Source organism: Ambystoma mexicanum, chromosome 12, assembly GCF_040938575.1.
Source record: "Ambystoma mexicanum isolate Mex_15411 chromosome 12, UKY_AmexF1_1, whole genome shotgun sequence".
Lineage (NCBI taxonomy): Eukaryota > Metazoa > Chordata > Amphibia > Caudata > Ambystomatidae > Ambystoma > Ambystoma mexicanum.
Window position 1 is genome coordinate 421,486,739 of NC_090936.1, and position 21,550 is coordinate 421,508,288.

At 47.2% G+C, this 21,550-nt stretch overlaps 1 protein-coding gene across 3 annotated transcripts in view; it reads left to right on the forward strand.

The window, feature by feature from the left end:
* The window catches only part of DDX11 (DEAD/H-box helicase 11), a 1,292,375-nt gene that overhangs the window by 858,416 nt on the left and 412,409 nt on the right, over window positions 1–21,550 (forward strand). For 2 of the 3 annotated variants that reach the window (XM_069628571.1, XM_069628572.1), the window contains exon 15: window positions 810–848. The exons of the other annotated variant lie outside the window; for it this stretch is intronic. In XM_069628571.1, coding sequence (XP_069484672.1) covers window positions 810–848 — 39 coding nt within the window. The remainder of the gene's footprint in view (window positions 1–809; window positions 849–21,550) is intronic. 3 annotated transcript variants of the gene reach the window in all.

Consider the following 21,550-nt stretch of genomic DNA (forward strand, 5'->3'; position numbering starts at 1 on the left):
ACCTCAAGGAGCAAAGTGCTTCCCTCCTCTAAAAAACAAGCACCACGGAAAACAGTCCTGTAACTCATAACAAGACATAACAAAGCTAGCTTTCCCAGCAGCAGAAATGTCCTTGACTGCATACCAGGTTTGGAAAGCATGTTGTTTTCTTCAGCATCGTGAATCTAGCTCTCAGCAAAATGAGTACAGCTTTTCACTGCGGCATGAAGTAAATATCCATCATGGCTCTGAGCGCTCCCAGAATACACTGCGCACCAGCGCCATGTTTTAGCTTAAGCATAACAATATGTCACTATTCGCTTAAACCAAAATCAATAACACAAATACAAGGGTTTTCCTGAGTTCAGGTGAGATCCAGCAATACCTGGAGACAAAGAGATTGAAGAAACGTCACTGTTTGGTGGTTTCAAAACAGAAGTAACAACAGTCTTTCGAGTTCTCATGTAGACAGATAATATATTCCGGACTGTGAGTTCCTTATCGGAATGAGAGTTCTTGTCCCCAATAGGGGAGTTCACTCCCAGTGAGGCCCACTTGCCCAGAACACTAGCGAGGGTCTTGATGAGTGGGCCCACCTCCCTAGCCTCAAAGGTGGGGTCTCCCCTCTGGGGAGAAGGGACAAATAGTCCATATACGTCACAGATCTCATGTCCTTTTTCCTATTAAAGCGGGGCATTCTTGCATTTGCTCCTTTAAAAGTACACTATTCTTCGCTGGACACAAAGTGTCGGAAAGAGTGACTGAGATTGGTGATTAGAGCAGATCCCGATTGAGATTTTATTCCTAATGTTGTTGTTTTCCTCCACTAGGTCCAGCGGTACTGTGTGAAGAGCATGATCAGCAGAAAGGTAAAACTGTGCAGGCCTCAATGCCATAATTATTATGACAAGAGTAGTATATATTTTTGTGTTTCATTTTAAAGGTGTCAATAATAATACAAATGTTCACTCTCTCAGTAAGTCTTCGGAGCACCAGGAACAAAAGAAAGATGCTTTATTTCTTAGATTAGTTGTCAAGTTAAAGCTCATGAGGTAAGTAGTAACAGAGAGATAAACACTGGTCAATCTATTCACACTGGTCCATCTGTTCGCTAGCTAGCTTAATTTACAACAGGCAAACATGGAAAATGTGTCTAAAGCATTGATGCAACATTCCACTCACCCATAACATGACATTAATGGCATTACCTTTCAGTAGCATGCATGCATGCATGCATGCAATGTTGTAAAGTCGCATTCTTAGACTAGAGGATGTGACATGGGAGACCAGGAACCGCTGTGTGAAGTAGGCCCTGGAGGAGATATGGGGGATCCCCCAGATTGCCCAGCCATCCCTGGCTTTTTGCGTCAGACGCTCTTAGCAGCCCAAGTAAACTAAAGTGGGCTCCTTATGCATTTCATAGGGGTTTTAAGGTCTGCCTTAATCAAGAAGCTTCTAACTGTGGTCAATGAGAACTCACTGGGAGAATTTTTGTTTTGTTTTAATAGAGACAGAATTTGCTACTAAAACTCTAGATAACCATACATGTGACAAAAACATGAATTTGGCATTTTGAATCTGGAGGCCACAAACCCACTCCTGCAGGTGTCCGTGGGGGTAAGGGCACATTGATGTAGGACTGGTTTCTCGAACAGTCAGTGTTTGTGCGCAGACACAGAAACTAAGATTACTGTTGTTTGCAGCACCATTTCCCCAGTGTGTAGAAGGAAATCTCTTGTTTTTCCAATACACACCAGTTGGCACTTCAATATCTGCATAGTGTTTGAGGTGGCCACAGAAAGGATTATGAATTCTAGCTAGCCTCCACAACAGTAAGCACAGACTGTGGAGCCATTCCTGTGCCATCCACCAAGTATCAGCATCTGGGGAATCTCATTTCCTGACGAGAAAGGCAATTGCAGCACTCGCTCCATGGAAATACACAAAGTAAATCATTCAAACAACTGGAGTACCTGCAGTCAAGTGGGCTAGTGTATAAAAAGGAGAGCGAAGCAGGGAGCGGTGTGGGAATCCAGAGTAGGCAGCAGGAGGTGGATAAAAGTGCACAACAGGGCATCAAGGAGGAAACTGGGGGAGGTGAAGAGAAGGACTAAGGAGGAGGTGGTAAGAACACAGGAACATGAGAAATTATATGAAGGTGTGGAGGTGAAAGAGAGGATTAAAGAGGGTGGAGAAGAGGAGGTAAAAGAGAAAGTGAAGGAGAAGCAAGGAAGTGATAGAGGAATAACTGTGGAACATCCAGAGGGAGGAGGCAGCGAAGTCGAGAGAAGGGGGAAGGGGGAGCAGACGGTGGCAGAACCTAGAGGAGGAGAAGGAAGTAAGTGGGGGAAAGGAGGTAAAGTCCAGAGAATGGGGAAGCAGAGGTGGTAAGGAGGAGGAGAAGACAGCCAAAGATAGAGACCACAAGAGAGGGAGGGCTGGTCAAGAAACAATCTCCTTGAAGGAATCTTAGCCTGGTGGATTTGAACAGCACAAATAAGTCTCGGACAGCCTACTAAGGTGTTGAGTGTGACCACCGCTGGCCCTAACATGGTCCTGCAAAGGATCTTAAAATGTCTGACAACTCGCCCAGGTGTAAAAGAGCCAAGGCAAAAGGTGTGCTTGTCCTGTGGTTGCCTGAGAAGAAATTACATACTGACGTAATCTACAAAACCATGCAACTTCAACAGCCAAGGAAGAAGTGTGTGGCCATTAAAACTCCAAAGACAAGTGACTTTTTGCATTGCCCACCAGAGACTAGGAGGGCAAGCTTGGAATGTTTATGATCTGTTTATTTCCCACCAGTAGATGTCAGTCAAACCTAATCCCTTAGTTTTCTGTTTGTACAGTAAACGCACGTTAACTGTAGATCTTGTCTTTGTGCCCTTTGTTTATCCCTGTTCCTGTGACAACACATATCAAAATTCCCCTTCTCTACAGGAAGCAAATGAAAGTAAGAGCACAGACAAAAGGGTCTCAAAAGATGCAAGAGAGACAATGTAACTGATCAAGTGTTCAGCCCCTCTACATAATGCACATCAACCTTTAAACTGCCTGTTGGTCATATTACCTCATCCACAATAACTACTAGGACCATCAAGGTCTTCAGCACTGACATGAGGTCAGCATACACAGCAGAGAATGAGACCTTTGACAATGCAAACCCACAATATACTCACTCATCTAGTCTGCCCATCACCCAACAGTGAAACATACCACTCAACTGCCACATGGGGACCACACTTAAACAGAATTGAGGTTTAGGTAACCGGATGGTATTTGAGCAATGTGTTATAGGCGCATTTAATGGGATGACACATTTTTGGTGTGGTCCCTGTGTGGTATATTTTGGTGCCTGTTGACAGGTGAAGTTTGTGACTTTGTTGGTAGGGGCTATTGTGAAGGCTGTCTGGTCTGTTGTGTATACTGATACAATATAGTGCTTCCCAGATCATCCAACATTATGTTGAAAACAACACTGAATGTTCCACGCACCCAGAATCAACATGTAGCACACAGCAGTCACCTGTACAATGCAGATTTCTAGAACATCAGGTCACCACCAGACTTCACAATACCACCCAGAACACTGATGCACCAATATTGCAGGGCCTCAGCTCAGAGTGCTTTCATTGAAGGTGAGCAGGGCTTCTTGTGATTTGGGCAGGACCTAAACTTGGGAAGTGGGTAACTGCTCAATGTCCAACACTGCTTACTGGACAACAGATATTTAACCAGATAGCGGTATTCTCCTGATTTCTGGCCCTGGTCCTGGCAAAGGGTGCACCTCTCACTCACCCCAGACCAGGGGCAGAAACTGTGGGAACCGCCACACCCACCCACCATGCCAGCTGCATTGTGCGGTGCACTGTGCAATGGGGACCCCTCTTTATTTATAAAAACAATCAAACCTTTCATATTAAACATGTCTATACTTATTACTACTTACCCCCTTCTAAATTCCCCCTGGTGTGAGTTCTTTGTAAAGGGATCTGCCCTGTCGGCCCACCCTTCCTTTGGTGGTTCAAAGGCAGGCCCATAGTGTGAGACTGACTGAACAGACCCCTAATGTACCACCCATAGAGAGGGAAGCCAGAGGATGGCCTCTGTTGTGCTCCCACCCCCTAGGAAGCATCAGGCAGGCTGCCACTTCCTTTCCCTACTTGCCTCACGCCAGGATCCTAAACCCCTCTTCTCCTACTTAACACTATACTGCTGTTGCTTTTCTATTCCCTTCTATGTCCTGTGATGAATCCCAGGATGTTGTCACTGCTTCTGAAGGGGGAGTCCCTTCCCAGGAGGCGAGGGTGGTGAATAGACCCCCTAAGGTTAGTACTCAGCGCGTGGATCTCATGGGAGGGGACACCCCCTTTGAGACCAGTGATGACCATATAGGGAGAACGTGGCATCCCCGTCAATCACCTGACCTCAGACCCCTTCCCTACCATAACCCCACCTCTCCTCCACCCCCACTCTCATATACCATGTACCTTTGTAGCCCAGCAAAAGTAGAGAGTACTGAGATGAGGAAGATCTCCAGTCAGTTACAACATCATGCCTCACTCAGTGCTGGGACGAGGAGGAGAAGCGGAGCAGTACAGAATACTTCAGCCAATTGGAAGTAGTAGCGTTAAACGTAAAGAAGGACTTGATGAAGTGTCAAGCCCTTCCTGGAGGAACCGCATGAGCAAGCATGGACCAGGAGTGAAGGTGAAAGCTGACAGGGGCTTGAGAACAGAGAGAGAGAGAGAGACCAAGTCCGGTCCAGAACGTGTGGACCACACAGCCAGAAGTCTGGCTGAAACTCTGGGCATCCCTTAGACCAAGGGAGTGCGCAGTGAAGAAACCACGCTTCCGGGAACGCCAAAAAGACTTCAGATCCACCGCAGAACGGGATAGTTTCGGGAATGCCACCGGAACCCTGTGACAGAGCCCAGCCCTTCTGGAGGAGCCGACACCTGCGCAGACCGCGCAGTAAGGTATGCGGGTGACCAGAGAGATGCTGAAAGCCTAAAGAGGTGGTGACATGAGCTGAGAGGCTGAGAAAAGAGATTCTGCGACCCTGCAACTATGGGAGAAACGGTTGATTGGACATGGGCTAGTACTAAGGATTGGCAGGGGAGTGAACCAACCCCACCAAGTGGGAAACTAAAGTCATTAGTGCAAATCTGGGACACGCACCCATTTAAAGAGAACTGTGAAACTGATAGACAGTACATGCAGGCGAATAAACCAAGTCTGCATGTGACACCACAGCTTGGGAGAGCATCCAGGCTGTTCTTTTTTGTCGCAGTAGCTGGTGGGAGGAAACCAGATCTGCCAACCAGAGTCAGGGATCAACCACGGTTTTGGTGTACATCCAAGTTGTTCTTCTTCGTCACAGTATCTGGTGGGAGGAAACCAGGTCTGCCAAACAGGATCAGGGACCCACCACAGCTTGGGAGTGCATCCAAGTTGTTCTTCTTCATCTCAGTACCTGGTGGGAGGAAACCAGGTCTGCCAACCAGGGAGAGGGACCCGCTACAGCTTGTGGAATGCATCCAGGTTGTTGTTCTTCGTCGCAGTGCCTGTTTGGAGGACACAAGGTCTGCCAACCAGGTTCAATCCCTACAACCAGGGTCAATCCCTACAACTATACCCTAAACCTTCTAATAACTATAAACAGGCACATGCACTATGTATAAGACAACTATAATTCCACAACATTAACCTCCCAAGTACATTTTCATAATTATAAACATGCACTTAATTATGTACATAAACTAACAAGCAACAAACAATGACATAAAAAACATAGAATACTTGCCATTTTACGCAGGTATGACTGCTGCAGTCAGCCACTACTTTTCAGTACTTTTATGCAGTGCTGTTCTGGTGGTTGCATGGGGTTGTTCTGCCCCTGATGGTGTCTAGTCCCTTTCTTATGGGTGCACCTGGCCACCATGTGGGGTCACCTGATCTCAATGCACAATTCCAGTGCCTTTTAGTCAATATCTGGCAGACCCCCTGCCTCAATGGGGGCCCGCTGTCGCACTGCGGGTCCCGCAACACCTTAGGTGCTCCTCGGTGGCCTGCCCTGCATCACCACCAGGATCCGTGGCCACTCTACTATCTTTTGGGCTGCTCACGATCACCGCTGTGCCCACAACAACCTCTTGGATTCTGGTGTCATCCCCATTGCTATGGGGACGCCGCCCTTATCACCAACGCGCTCCCCAGTGCTGTTACAGTACTCACCCTGCCCCCTTCGCTTTGTGTCGGAGGGACAGAGGGGGTGGACCTGTAGTCTTCAGCCGAACCATGTGGACAGAGCGATCCAGGACTTGCCTTCACCCCGGCCAGCCAATTTTGTAGAATCCTATAATATTGAGTTTTTTAAAACGCATTTCTCCAAAATGTAGATGGGGGTGGGGGGTTTGGGTAATGGGATTAATTACAGTTGAGGGGTGGGGCGGACGGTAAGGGGGATGCAGAGTGTCTCTCCTGCATTAAATTGTGGCAAAATGCATTGAAAAACAAAGAAATCAATGTTATGGTATTCCAAGGAATACATTTGATAGTATAACGTAGATCCTCTTCACCTAGGCTGCTTCAGTGGCCCACAGCTCTTCTTCAGCTCTCCTTCACCTGGGCTGCTCTGGCAGCACATGGATTCCTTCACCACCCCAACTGTCAACGGTGGGGCGGACTTCATCTGCCTCCCTCTTCACCTCCTGGGCCACCTGGCAGGTGCGGTTCGGGAGTGCTTTCTTTTCAAGACCTGTACCTACTGGTCCGAGGGCTGGCTCACAAAGGGCAGAGCCATGCTGCTCTGTTTGGGCTGCATGACCCACCCCCTCCGCTCCCCAACTGCCCACACAGACGGCTTGAAGTGGGTTCTGTATTGAGCCCCATGCAGCCTGGTCCCACAGTAAATATGCTGCATAGCAGGGCTCAGGATTTTCTTCAGTCCCTGGGGGCCGCTCGAGGGCTTGCCACCCCCAGGAAGTTGTTTCTATTCTCTCCTTCTCCTCCAACAGTTCTTTTTTTAAACCTCTAGAATCTATTCTCCTCTCCCCAGCCCATTCTTGGGTAGGTGAGTTCTGCTCTTTTGTTTTTTCTTGTTTTAACAATCCATCCATTCCATTCAGCCTCATAGTGGGCTGAATGGATCAGTCCAATAAAAACAATACACACAAACAATACACACACTTAACACAATATTGTATTTACCCTGGTGTGTGTGTCTTTATTTCTAGGTTTCTGTTATGGAACAAGCACTCAACCCTATCTACCTGGGTCCGCTTTGGGCCATGGGGTGTACATGTGGCTGTTACTGGTGTGATTGATGCGTTTCTTATGAAATGCTCTTCTCGCATTTTCACGGCGTTATTCTGTGTTATGCCATAATACAAAAATATTGGTTTGCCTGTGTAATACTTTAAAGTTAGTTGCTTTTGTGTTGCAGAACCTTCCCTGTTTTTGAAGATCTGCATATATACATACATACATATTGAGTGGGTGAAAAATGTCAGGTTTTACTCTACTAGCATGGCATATGTAAGTTGCCACCCGTTGGGACCGCTTCAGCAAACCGAAAAAACAACTGGTCATCATTTTTGCAAGTCCCATTGAAAGATGGCACAATAACCTAAACTCTTTTGTTACTCAGTTTGTTAGTGTTCAGTGATAATAGATATTGAACATTCATCTGTATGGCAAGTCAAAATCTGGTCCTCTAATGGTTAAATTAGTGGACCGGATTTTGGTGCACTTAAAAAATGAAAAATAAAAATAAAAAAAAGTATTGAATTACATATAGTTTTTTAAAAAAAACTATTTTTATTGAATTCTACTGTATTATACAACAAGTCAAAAACAAAGAAAACAGAGAAAATATTCCCGACCACCCCTCCCCCCCACAGTGACGAGCATTCAAAGACCACATCCTCGTCCTTCCAGACAGTTCCTCCACCCTATAATAGCTCAAGCAGTCTCAGGCGCTGCAGACACCACATCACTCTGTAGTCATCTTTAAGGAAAGTCATAATCTCCCCCCAATCTGCAGCAAAACTTTGCACTTTATCCTCCATGGCGTAAGTTGCCCACTCCAAAGCCACTATGTCCCAAACTTTCCGTAGCCAGTCTTTGTTTCAAGGGGATATCGGGGCTCTTCCACCTCTGGGCTATCAACAGCAAAGCTGCAAGAGCCAGGATTACTTTTGCTTTCTCCCTTCCTCTGATTCTCCCCTCATCTGGGGCCCCACGTATGCCCAAAAGGATCTGCATTATAGTTCGTATATCCCACGGGCCAAAGGCCTGTTCCTGCGCCATTTGTACCTCTCCCCAGAAAGGTGCAATCCGGGGGCACTTCCACCAAATATGTTCAGCCGTTCCTGCCAAACCACAGCCCCTCCAACAACTGCCCGATCTCGTGGGAAACATCTTGTGAAGTCGGGCAGGAGTATAGTGCCACCCGAGTAAAAGCTTATACCATGCTTCCTGGAGTTGAGACGCTATAGCCAGTTTAGGTATCTTCCTCCATAATCTTTCCCTCTCCGCCCTACTGATTTGTCTCCCTAGCGCCTGTTCCCATTTCTGCATATAAGCCCACTGAGGATCCGAAAGCGAACAATTCAAAATCTTATAGATATTGGAAATAAGGCCTTCATACCGTCATTAGTTAATACAAATCTTTCAAACTGTGTTGGTTCCCTAGTTGCTGCCATCCTAATTCCCGAGTGAAGTACCCAATGTCTTATCTGTGCATATCTGTCTTTCCTTCTCTTGTATTGCAAATAAGCATTTACAGTCTTCTAACGACAGCAGTTCCCCTCCTCGAAACATGTCACATAACTTCCTACACCCTCCCCCCTGCCACCTCTCAAAGGCCCCCTTCTCAAAGAGTGGTGTAAATGGGGATGGGTATGTAGTGATTCCCCTAACTCGCACCATATTATCCCAAATATCTGCCATTAATTTAGTTATAGTGCTTTCGTAAAGGTGCCGAGGTCTATGCTCTTTGGGGAGCCAAAGCACTTCCGATAGATTGCGTTGGGCCACCGTCCTATCCATTCTCACCCAGAGTTTCTCCTGCTGACTTTCCGCCCCCTTCAACCATTCCCTAATGATTCGCAGCTGGGTTGCTTCGTAATACCGCCGATAGTTAGGTAAAGCTAGGCCTCCTCCTCTCTTGGGAGCCATCAGTAAACTCACACTCACCCTTGGCCTCTTCCCCTCCCACACAAATTCTTTAGTCAAAGTCCCCAGTTCTTTAAAAAGACTCGAGGGAACAGGCTGCGAGATCGCCTGAAATAAATACAGCAGTCGTGGTAGTGTTACCATCTTCGCCGCTGCGATCCGCCCTAACCAAGATAAGCCCTCTCCATGTTTGGTAATCCCTCTTGATTGCTTTAAGGAGAGGAGGAAAATTTGCCAAGTACCACCCTGCTAGCATTGCCGTGATTCTCACCCCTAAGTATCTAATCCCCCCGGGCTCCAAAGGAGCGGAGTTCTTTCCTTTAACTCGTCTCGTTCCATTCCCCTAAGCGTTAAATTTAGGGCCTCCGACTTCTTAGCGTTAACTTTTAGCCCCAAGGCCTCCCCAAACTTTTCCAACAAGGACAAGCTAACTTGGATCGATTCTCTTGGTGCCGTCAACATAAGTAACATGTCATCAGCAAAGGCAGCGACTTTGTTGTTCCCCTCCCAAAGTGGATGCCCTTTATTTCCGGCATCTCCCTAATCACTTGCAACAGTGGTTCCAGATAAATCGCGTAAAGAATAGGAGATAGTGGGCAGCCTTGTTTAGTTCCCCTCTGTAGATTAACCATTATTCTAATTGATGGGGCTTGGTAATTGGCCTGGACCATTGTCAAAAATTCCCCACTGATGCCCCTCTTTTCCATTACTCGAAACAGAAAGGACCACTCCACGCGGTCAAAAGCTTTTTCTGCATCAAGCGCCACCAAGACCGCAGGAGTGGACGTTCTCTGGACCTTTTCAACTAAATGGGCCACCCGCCTGATATTGTCTGCGGTTTGCCGGCCTTTGACAAAACCCGCTTGGTCGGGGTGTATTAAAAAGGGGAGAATGGGATCCAACCTGTTAGCTAGAATCTTTGTGTATATCTTGGCATTGATATTAATCAGGGCAGTGGGGCGATAAGATGATCTCTCTTTCGGGTCTTTATGTGGTTTGAGGACCAGAGTCACCTTTGCTTCCTCCATGGACGGGGCAATTTTGCCTGTCTGCCGGAACATAATAAATAGGGAGGTCAGATGCGGGGCCAGCTGCGTGATAAACAATTTATAAAAGGCTGCGGTATAACCTCAGGACCTGGAGCTTTGTTTACTGGTAGGGCTCTGATCACCCCCCATACTTCCTCTTCCGTGATGCCTCGATTTAGGGCCTCCCTCGTCGCCCTATCAATTTCCCATAGCTGTACTGATTGTAAAAACGTATCCTGTACCTTGCTAAGGGGGTTTTGGGATGTATAAAGGGAGTCATAGAACCCCGCTATAGCCTCCTGCATTTCCTCTCGCTTTGTGATCCTTTCCCCAGTGCCCAATTTTAACACCGTAATGGCATTTTTCGCCCGCTTCCCCCTGAGTAGCCGTGTCAAGAGAGTATCAGCCTTATTTGCCTTCGCGTAGTATTTTTGTCTCACAGCTAGAAGTGCCCCGTCTGCCTTTTTGGTACGTAAGAGTTCTAACTGACCCAACGCTTTCCTATATTCCCGCGTGGCTATCCGGGATGGGGTCCTACCCGCTGCCTGCCTAGCTGCTTCAACCTCAGACTCTTAATTGAGCCTCCAAGGCCTGTAATTGTTTTACGCGGTAAGCGGTCTCCATAATTAGGTCCCCCCTGATAGTAGCCTTGAATGCATTCCACCGTACCTCCTCTCCCATGTCCTCCTTCCTATTAACCTCGAAGAAAACTCTGATCTTCTCTTCGATGTCACCCCGAACTTCCGGGTCTCTCAGGACCATTCTTGGGAACTTCCAACCCCATACACCCCTCCCCTTTTACCCAGGTCCATCACCAATGAGACTATCTTATGGTCAGCTATTCCAATCGGACCCGGTTGCACCTCCCGGATGTCTCCCACTAATCCCACCGAGGCCCATATGTAATCTATCCTGGAATGCGATCCATGGACCCCAGATATGAATGTGTAACCCTCTTCTTCCCCCTTACCTCTCTCCACACATCCCTCAACCCCAGCCTACCGATCTTTTCCTTCAATTCAGCCGACATGACCGCCCGCCACCTCTCACACTTTTACCATTTCTGTCCCTCTTCCCTATCCCACGCGATGTTCAAGTCCCCCAACAGGACAATCTGCCCCCAGGACTGTTCTAACAATTTCAGTACAAGCAGAAAAAACTGTTCCTGACCAGAGTTAGGGCCATATATCACCGCAATAGTGTAAAGAGCATCCTGAATCTTCCCTCTGACCACTATATATCTCCCCACTTTATCTCTCGTCACTGCTTCAACTCTGAAGTCAACCGTGTTTCTAATAGCTAGCGCTACCCCCTTTGTTTTGCTTTGTCCTGAGGCATGTAGGATCTGATCAAAGCCCCTCAACTTTAACCTTCCTTGCTCCCTGGATAACCGGTGCGTTTCCTGTAGCCCCATAATATCGGCTCTTTCCTTCCTCACAAAATGCTCCAACTTTTTCCTCATTAGTGGGGAATTCAGCCCTCTCACATTATGCATTAACCACTTAAGGAGTTAGAGATTGAAATTTGGGCCTTCTTAAGAGCTACTGCCCTCTCGCCCCTCCTCTCTTTGAATGCCTTGTCCCCCCTCCCCCTGTCCCCTTCCTTCTCCTCCCTATACCCCCCCCTCTCTCCCTGGAAGGACACCTCCTTCCCGCTTGCTCACCACTCCTAACTCGGGCATCTCCACCCTTTCCGTACCCAAGATGGTTGCTTCTCCTGAGGCCCGTGGCTTCAGTTCTCCTTTTAGAGGCCCACCACCCTTTTTCCCACCAATGTAATTTAGGAGCTAATGGATGTCTCGTTCCTCTCTTCACTTGCATATTCTTTTCGCTGCTGCATGCCATCTTTGCCACTTTTTCTCCTTTTCTCTCCCACCGTCGTCCAGCTCCAGGGTTTCGACTTGGTGCACACCGTGGCGCCTCGTGGCCCCGCGCTCCGTGGGGTTTCTTCACATTCAATGCAAAGAATATCAGCCCCTTCTGGTAAGGATGTAACCCGCTTCTGAACTCCCTCCCATTAAAAAATAAGGCCAAATGGGAATGTCCATCTATACCGTATGTCCTTCTCGTTCAAAAATTTCAACAATGGGCCCATTTGTCTCCTTTTCATGAGCGTGCTACTTGCTAAGTCCTGGAACAATGCGATCTGCTGCCCCTTATATAGAATGGGCTCCCGCTGCCGAGCCGCTCGAAGAACTGCCTCCTTTTGGGCATACCTAGCAAAAGCTGCCAGGACGTCTCTAGGTCTCGCCATCTGGCCTTTGATCATCCGCCCAGTTCTGTGCACTCGGTCCAGTTCAATTTTCTCAGGGTTCCCCTCATCTAGGATGTCGGCAAAAATGCCTTGAAGCACCGCCTTCAGCTCCCTGTCTAACACCGACTCTGGCAGTAATTTCACTCTGACGTTGATCCTTCAGGATCTATCCTCCAAATCTTCCATTTGGACTTCAAGATTTCTCGTAGTGACATCCAACCTCTCAATGGCTTCACTATTAGCTGTGGTTTCGTCCTCTACTTCTTGGAGGTCTTTTTCGAGAGTGTCAGTCCTTTCCACAAATTGCTGCATCTCTTTCCTTATCTCCCCTAGGGCTTCATTCAGGTCTGCTCTCATTAGTTGAAATTGATCCTGGAAGGTCTTTGCCAAGCTCAATTGTAGGGCATGCAGCTCCCCCTGGAATTTCTGTTTGGACATCACAGCCTGTTCCTCCATCGCCCCCTGAACAGAATCCTCCCCAGGCTTTCACAAGCTGACCCGGGACCTTCCCTCCGGGTGTGCACTGGCCAAATTGCAGGGAGTGTGCCGACTGTGTGGCCTGCAGCTTGAGCCCCCTATCCCCCTTTGCTTTTGCTTTTGCTTTTGGATTTGGTGGTCATGCTGCTCATTGCCCTAATGTTCACTCCTTCATATCTGCTCTGAAAAGCGGGTTGTAGGAGAGTTGCAGTCCGCCGCCCCCCCACCCCACCTGGTGGGGCAGCAATTTAATGCCGCCAAGGGTCGAAGGTATGAGCCACCGCAGCTCTCTCTAGTTAGACTGCTGATCCTTGCCACAATGGGAGAGATGGTCCGCAGAGTGCTGCTTCTCTTACTGGAAAACGTCAAACTTTACTTTGCCTCTGCTCAGTTTAGTACCGTCTTCTTGTTTGGATCCACCTAAAACATTCAGGTGGTATCCCGCTCCCCTGCCGCTCTCTTGTCGGGTTCCTCTCTACTCCAATGGGGAACCGGAGCACGTTGATTGGGCCTATCCTCGAATCCTCTTCAGGGCCGCACTGCCCAACAGTCCACGCCCCGTTACCTCCCCTCGACCTCTCTCCCAGCCACCGCGGGTTCTCCAATGTTCCTGCCTCTGGAGGGGGCTGGAAGGGGGGCGCCTCTCTCCCTCGGCCACAGCAACTTCCCTGCTCCTCCTTTGCCCTCCGGGCCTCAAACCAGTCGCTGGCAATATCTCCCACCGCGCCAGCTTCCCCCTGCACTGCCCCCACTCACTTGATCGGGCGATATCGGGTGGCCCAAGGCGTCCGGTCCCGCAACCACGGAGTGCTGCCAGGTCAGGAGGGGCGGGCGCGTCTCTGCAGCTCCTTCCTCGGCTTTCTCGCTCCCACTTGGTCCCTCCGTTGCCCCGCCGCACCCGTGCTCCTCCGGGGCTCCTTCGTCCTCCTGTGCTCCTCAGTCCGTCCCGGATCAGCACTTCACGTCCACAGGGAGAGGGAGGGGGGCGGGCCGCGAGACCACTTCTGCGGGGCCACTTGCTCCAGCGGTCTGCTTCCTGGGTTCCGAGGGGCTCACGGCTTGCTCCTCGCCAGCACCCTTACTTCAGAGCGCCTCCCGGCCCCTCTCGATGCCGCTGCTCCTCCGAACACCCTCCTCCAGCCGGCCCCTGCTCCCTTCTTTGCAGCGCCAAGCTCCAAAATGCTGCACCGGCCGCCAGCCCACTCCAATTCACTCTCTGCTTCTTTCTCACTCGCCGGGGGTCCTACCCGGCCACTGGTAACGCCTGTTGATGGGGCGGTGGGCACCATGCATCAAACCGGGTCCGGAGAGCACCGTCGACACGTCTACTCAGTGCCGGCGGCCATCTTGACTCCCCTGAATTACATATAGTTTTAATGTCAAGAATAAGTATCCATTTCGGCATATGAATAGATTTATTTTGTTTAAACCTATGAATAAATAAAATAATAATGTAGTATTCACCAGTGGAGTATTTCATTGTATATTAAAGGAAAAGTGTGCTAAAAAATGTTATTGTCCCGAGTGTTCGGGCATGTGGTTTTAAGCAAACTGTGAACAATCGTAAAAACATTTCCTATGCACCTTACCATAGTTTTCCGCACTTTTACACATGCGTAAACAGGCAGCGGCGCGCGGCTATCTTGTGCTAATCTTATCCGTTGCTGCATCGCCCTAAGTTGAACTGCCCTCGCAGCACTAAATCATATCCCCTGCCCCTGAAGATGACATCACTAGACCGTACGGCCCATTTCACAATGTGAATGCACGTGTTGTGTCAATGTTCTCCGTGCGCCAGCTATTGACTTGTCTCCATGGAAATGGCAGGATGCCTCTTTCCTAAATAAGTATAAACAGACCGCTTCTCATCAGACAACAACAGAGTTACTTTTTCAATCATTTCACTGTCTTTTTTTGTATATCCTGTGACTCGTTTCTGCTCTGTTCAGCTATCTTCGTTGCTCGCAGCCTGTGCGAACCGATACTAGTTCTAGTATTACTATTGATTTTAATTTTGTCGTATAATGGCAACAATACAGCCCTACCAGTGCGAGCCAGAGTATTCCAAGGCGGAATTAGTTGAAGGAGAGAGATACGGAAACGATAGGGCATTGGACAACAGTTGGGAGGACGAATCACTGGGTCATGAGCCTGAGCCTGGTCGCATGGACGACGTCTCCACCTAGTGTACCTGCATTCGGTGCAAGGTCATGCCTACCGAGGAGAACTGTTGCTGCCGAAAAAACTCTGGATGCTTGGCCTACATATCGGAAGACGAGCCACGGCCGCTATGCGTTACCCAGCTGCATGACTTCAGGGCAGCCTGCTTCACAAGGTCCGTCTTGAGGATTATGATGGTGTTTGTGCACGAACTTCGTGCAACAGTTCGCCCTCGCAATCCAAGTATCGAGTAAGTGTACTCTAGATCTGATGTAGGTTTTAGGTTTGTCTCCTATATTATCGAAACTTTGATCTAGCACAGTCAAATAAATGTAATCCGGCAACTCAGTACATCTCTCACGATTTGGGGAAATCATACTTGCCATCTTATGTGTCTTTCAAGTACAACCATGAAACAATATTTCTCTGTTCCCCAAACGTTATGGATTGCATGGGTGTTCACTTTTGTAATGTGTCTACACTTTAAAGCCCAAGTCGATTGATCCATGAAGTCACATTTGTACTGGCAACTATGCCATAGGATACAAGATTGCATTTTCAACTAAGGTTTGTACACTTATCATGTTCATTTAAATACATTTTGTAGGTTTCTCTTCCACACGTGGTACAGGCTGGTGTCATATCATGCGTTTACATGGTGGCTTCATGGGAGGCTTGGTTACCGCGTTCGACGAGTAATACCTGCCTGTGTCGTTGGTGCCATTCAAGCCAAATTCCCCAGTGACAGCGGTCAGTACAGGGGATTTTGCCACGCTGTGCTGCAACCCGAAGTATACAATTTGTAGTACATTTGTGCCATCAATAAAATAAAAATCATCTCTTATGAATAGTTGTTTCAATTTTTCATTGAATCAAGGACACACTCACTTGTCCTGGCAGGGTGGGAATGGCCAAGGTGCCAAACACCATGTACACTTCAAAGGTATCTTCCGCGCAGGTGCCATTGCTCACATGGCCTCTCCAGACCCTGTGTTTCTGGGCACGCTCCCCTGCAGCAGGCCGCGCCCCTGTAATCCACATAAGTGTGTCTCCATTCAGAAGTGTTCCGGCCCTTTTCTGCATGCCCCATGTCCCTCCATCCCCCCTCCAGTATCAATGGCAGTTCACCCCTGTGGCCGTGCCCTCCCAAGGGGGCTGGCAGGGTGGGACGGCCAAGGTGCCAAACACCATGTACACTTCAAAGGTATCTTCTGCACAGGGGCCATGGTACACATGACCTCCCCAGACCCAGTGTCTCCAGGCAGGCTCCCATGAAGCAGGCCGCGCCCCTGCAATCCACATAAGTTTGTCTCCATTCAGCAGTGTTCCGGACCTTTTCTGAATCACATACACACCCGCTTTTCTAATTCTTTATAAACCTCTTGATAGTTAACCTGAGAACATCTGTGAGCACTGGAAGTCACCTTGAGATCGTGCTACCTGTTCTCCTGCTACTAACTACCCTGCTTGCTGAATCCAATTGTTTGTTAGTCAAGGTAAGGGCAGGTCACCTAATCAGCTCTTTCTGATCTCACAATTTCTGTCTATTTCGAGCGAATGTACCTAGTAGTGTAATGTTCATTAATGTCAATGGGCCTCATTACACGGACGGCGGTAAGGGTTAACGGTCACCGTTAATGGTACTGGTGACCGTTAACCCTTACCACCTTACTATGAGGTCCCTTTGCGGGTTGGAGACTTTAACGCCTGCTTTTTGCAGGTGTTAAAAACCAACCCGCAAAGGGACCAGGGTGCTAATTACGGTACCGCAATTTGCGGCACCGTAATTAGCGCCTTCCCCATTCCCATAGAGCCCTATGGGGCAAAAATGGGAATGGGGAAGGGCAATCGGGGAAGGGGGAATTACCACCCGCCAACCTTGGAATAGGACGGTAATTCCCCTTTCCACCAAGGCGGTGCCGGTATTTTACCGGCATGGACCAAGGTGCTAATAGCACCTTGGTCCTCCGCCTACCGTGTAATGAGGCCCAATGACTTTACCTTTGTCTACTGTTTAAAGTGTTGTGATCTCGATATATAGAAAATATCGTCAGTGTCAATAGTGATAGAATAGCATCTTTCTCGAACCATGTCTATAGAAAAGTTTGATATAATCCCATCAATCTCATGTATTCTGTAGAATGTTTGGGGAATTATGTGTACTTTTTTAATACAGATTTTTCAAGAATGCCTGCATGTATGGTTTTCGGTTTCGGTTCTAGAAGCCATGTCAAAATTATGGGCACTACCATGCATAAATTCCCGACGAATATCGATTTAATAAGAGAATGGGTTTGACGTTGTGGATTTCCAGTGGACAAGCTTGAAAGTAGAGTCGTGGCTGTCTTGGGAGACAAGTGGGCCGATCGATTTTGCAGCCTGCACTTTACCCCGGATATGTACGACCAATCGCAGTACACAAAAAAGCATCGACTCAGAACGTCTCGTAATTTGCTTCCCAATGCAATTCCAACTCTGTGCACACGCTGCCTCAGTTGAGTCCGGGATGATGAATTGCATATTTACCATATTGTATTACTTTGTAACTATACCACAGTTTACTACACAGCTGTCCCTGGTTTATGGAGCATTATAGAAAGTAATTATGACCATAGGAGAAAATGCCATAGTGCCCTTCAAAAGAAGCATAATCTTTTCGTAATCGCATGCTTGACATGTCCTTTTTTTTAAAAAAAAATGTAGGAGAGCATACTGACTGGAGCACAGACCCTCGCAAGTGACGACAACACTGTACTGTATACCAATGGTGAGCCCTACAGATTTGCAGGAGATCATATTATCAAGAGTTGGATCTTCCCACATGTCTAATGCAAATCAAATGTTCCCTTTTGCGACTTCGTGTCAATGCACTGAAAATGAAGGAGCAAGAAACTGCATCCATTTCTTTTCCTGAGTCAACAACAGCTTCTAGCGCCTACCAGTTAGTTTTTTTTTTTCTTTTTACTTTTCAATTACGAGAATGCACTATGCTTTGAATTTCAAATAATATGAAATTGTTTGTATCCGGTCGGTTGTTTACACTATGTGTCATTGAAGTGTTTCTCTTTATATGTTCCATTGTCTGCATCCCATTGTCTCTGTTCCATTTTGCAGTTTTCATCCATACTGGAACAAGTACTGTGTTACAGGGGGATGCTGGTACCTCGACTACAATCTCATCATCCTTTGGAGCTGGTCCAGAGTATGAGGTAAACGTACTGACAATTCCCAAGAATGAAAGAAAGTAAATCCTACATAGAATATTATCAGACAGTGACATTCATATAAACGTGCATTCTTTCATACTTTTATCATGTCAGTCCAAACATTACTAATTCTCCCTAATGCTGAATACATTGCCAAATGTTTGAGGGCAACATTAGAATCACTATGTTTGGTACAGTCATCTCCGATCGAGTACACTTGCCATCAATCAGGTGAAAATGTAAATGTATATTTTGACTAAATGGTGATGTGTGCGATGAAAGATTTTAATTAAAAAAATGTTTGATTCTTTTTTTTTAATCAATGTTCTATTCAAGGAATGTGTACAAGGTTGGGAATGAGAATAGGAGGCACATGGATCAGAGGTGGTGGACTAGCTTGCTGGTGCGGTCGTTAAAGATAGAACCATGGTTTCACCGAAAATCAAGAAAACAAGGGTAAATAAACTTTTTTTTTCGTTTTCTCAAAGTGTTTTGGGCCTGTGTTTTTCTCCATGACATGTTTTTTTATTTAAAGTGCTATCTACTGTATGTGTGATTCCCATTGAACATGTTTTTACAACCCATCTCCTAAGGGCCCAGAAGGAAAAGAAGTATAAAGACACAGACAACAAATGAAACCAAAGATGCAGATTGCCAAACAGATTTCACCATGGAGCAACTACTATTTGAGGTGCAGCGTGGTCCAGTCAATAAGCAGACTCGAGATGCTTATGTCCAATGGCCAGGAAATGAATTGAATGTGACCGGCGAAACCAGGAAAGTGTTGTTGGACCATTGCTACAATGTGAGAGCTCTACAAGATGAAGATGAAACTGAATATAATGTAGATTCATTGCAATTCCTCGAGGACCACTTGACACAATCTACACCAGCAAGAAAAGGTCCACCCAATAAACATTTGTTGTGGGCGGTTTCTCCAATTTTGTGTGCAAATAACACCAGCTGAACTAACACAGACTGAAGCTTCAACACAATTGTCCGAGGAACTTGCAAAATATCTCGACTTCAGTTTGCCTAGTTTGCTCGAAATGTCCACCACAGTTGTCACAATCCACAATCATGCAGGACGATTTGTTAATAAAGGAGCATAGATACCTTGTATTCGACAGCTGCCTGGTGGAGATTATACTGATGCTGAAATGTGTGCATGCAGCCAGGGACAAAATATGCGGGGAGCCATTGGCGATTGTGACTCGTGTAGTACAAGGCACTAACCTGAAAATCCAAGCCACCTGTGCCCACCTCCATCATACATTTTCATGGTCCGCTCAACCGATGCCGGGCAAAGTGCCAGCTGGAAATCTACTGTGTTCAGCAGCTCTACTTTTCAGTGGCTCTACTTCTAGTAAGTTGTCCAGTTTCTGTGAATTTGTGGGACTTCAGTTCCTTGCTAACAAAGTACTACAAATATCAAAGAAAATGTTTATTTCCCGCTATTAGTCAAGCCTGGAAAATTTAACAAATGTCAATCGAAAGGACATTTTCTGGGAAGAGGTTCAGGCTAGCTGGCGATGCACAGTGTGGCAGCCCCGGATTTTCAGCAAAGTACTGCCCATGCCACTTTCAGGACATGGAAACTAAAAAAAATGGTTAGTTTGGAGGTCGTGCAGGTGTCTGAATGTACATCCTCAGTGGCCATGGAGAAACATGGTTTCATAAAATCCGTCAAACATCTTCAATCGAGGGGAATGCAAATAGACCTCATAGCAACTGACAGCCATGTTTCGATAGCCAGGCCATGCGAGAGCAGTTTCCAAATATTCACCATCAATTTGATGTATGGCAGGTTGCCAAATCAATTAATAAAAATAATCACAGCTGCAGGTAAAAAAAGGGTTCTGAAAATATTTTACAGTGGTCCCAATCTTTCAGCAACCATCTTTGGTGGAGCTCCAAAACTTGTGAAGGGTCTGTGGAAATTCTGCTAGAAAAATGGTGCTCATTGATGCACTACTGTTCCAACGTTTATTTGTGGACAGAAAACCAACATTTTCACCAATGTGCACATGGCTGTTTATCAGAAGAGCAGGAATGCAAGAAGTGGTTGGTTCCATCTTCACCTCCACACAAAGCTCTTGAGAAGATCGTGTTTGATAAAACTCTTTCAAGAGACCTGAAGGGGCTCACAGAATTCTGTCACACCAGAGATTTGGAGGTGTTCCACAATATGTGCCTAAAGTACAGGCCCAAGAGGTTGCATTTTGGCATAGACGGTATGCAATATCGAACATTAGTAGCGTTATTAGCGCATAATGAACATAGTATCCTCTTTGTTCATTTTTTGTTGTTGCGAGAAATGCCTGTTGGGGGATGCCATACAGTGTAACTCTGTGTATTTCCACTTCCCGCTTTCGGCCCACTCTTGTGCGTCCTTCACTGATCAGGGCACGGGAGGGTCAGATGGATATCAGCATGAAAGCAACTGCGTGGTCTGCAGTTGCCTTACCATGCACGTGCCCAAATAGATAGAACAAATACGACTAAGGAATGAGACCTATGCAAAATTACAAGCTTGACCTGCAAGAACTAATGACTGTAAGGAAAACACTGCATGAAAGGATGCTATTGGTGTGAAATAGGTCCAATCCGAATGATATTTTTATGGGGGCTGATGTTGGGGGTCGTTGCTTTCGGATGCCTTATCAGAAGGGCTGATCTTTTGATTTGCGGCCTTTGGAGTCTTACATTTTCAAACACATTGGGGACAGGTGGTAGTGTTACCCAAATATATGACCACTCTAGATTAGGTATATGGTAGATGAATTTGAGGTGGTGCGGGGGTAGGGTCTGCTGACCAGATGCATTCAAAGGAAATAGTGGTCATGGGTTCAGGGGACCGCAGCCTGGCTGGGAGGGGTTGGAGATGAGTAAGTCAGCAGAGATGGATGGAGTACTAAGGTTGAAGCAGGCCTTGGTGTCGCATTCTTGGATGAGCACAGTTTGTCAGGGCTCGTTAATCGCTACTTGCAAAAATGAATAGCTGCATTTCTGTGAGAACAGGACACGCACTGAGCTGACAGCGGTGGTGGGGGCTGGCTGTGCCCTGCGCTGGGAGAGGGAGATTGAACAGTTCACCAGAGGGGCAGAGGAAAAAGAAGGCGTTAGGAAGGACACAAATTGAGTTCAAAGTATATACATTAACACAGCGTTAATACACTTCTATGAAACATGGGTGTTGCAAATAGGTGTTCGAGGGGCGGAGATGTCTCCCACCTTAGCTTATACATCATGTGCCAGGTACGAGAA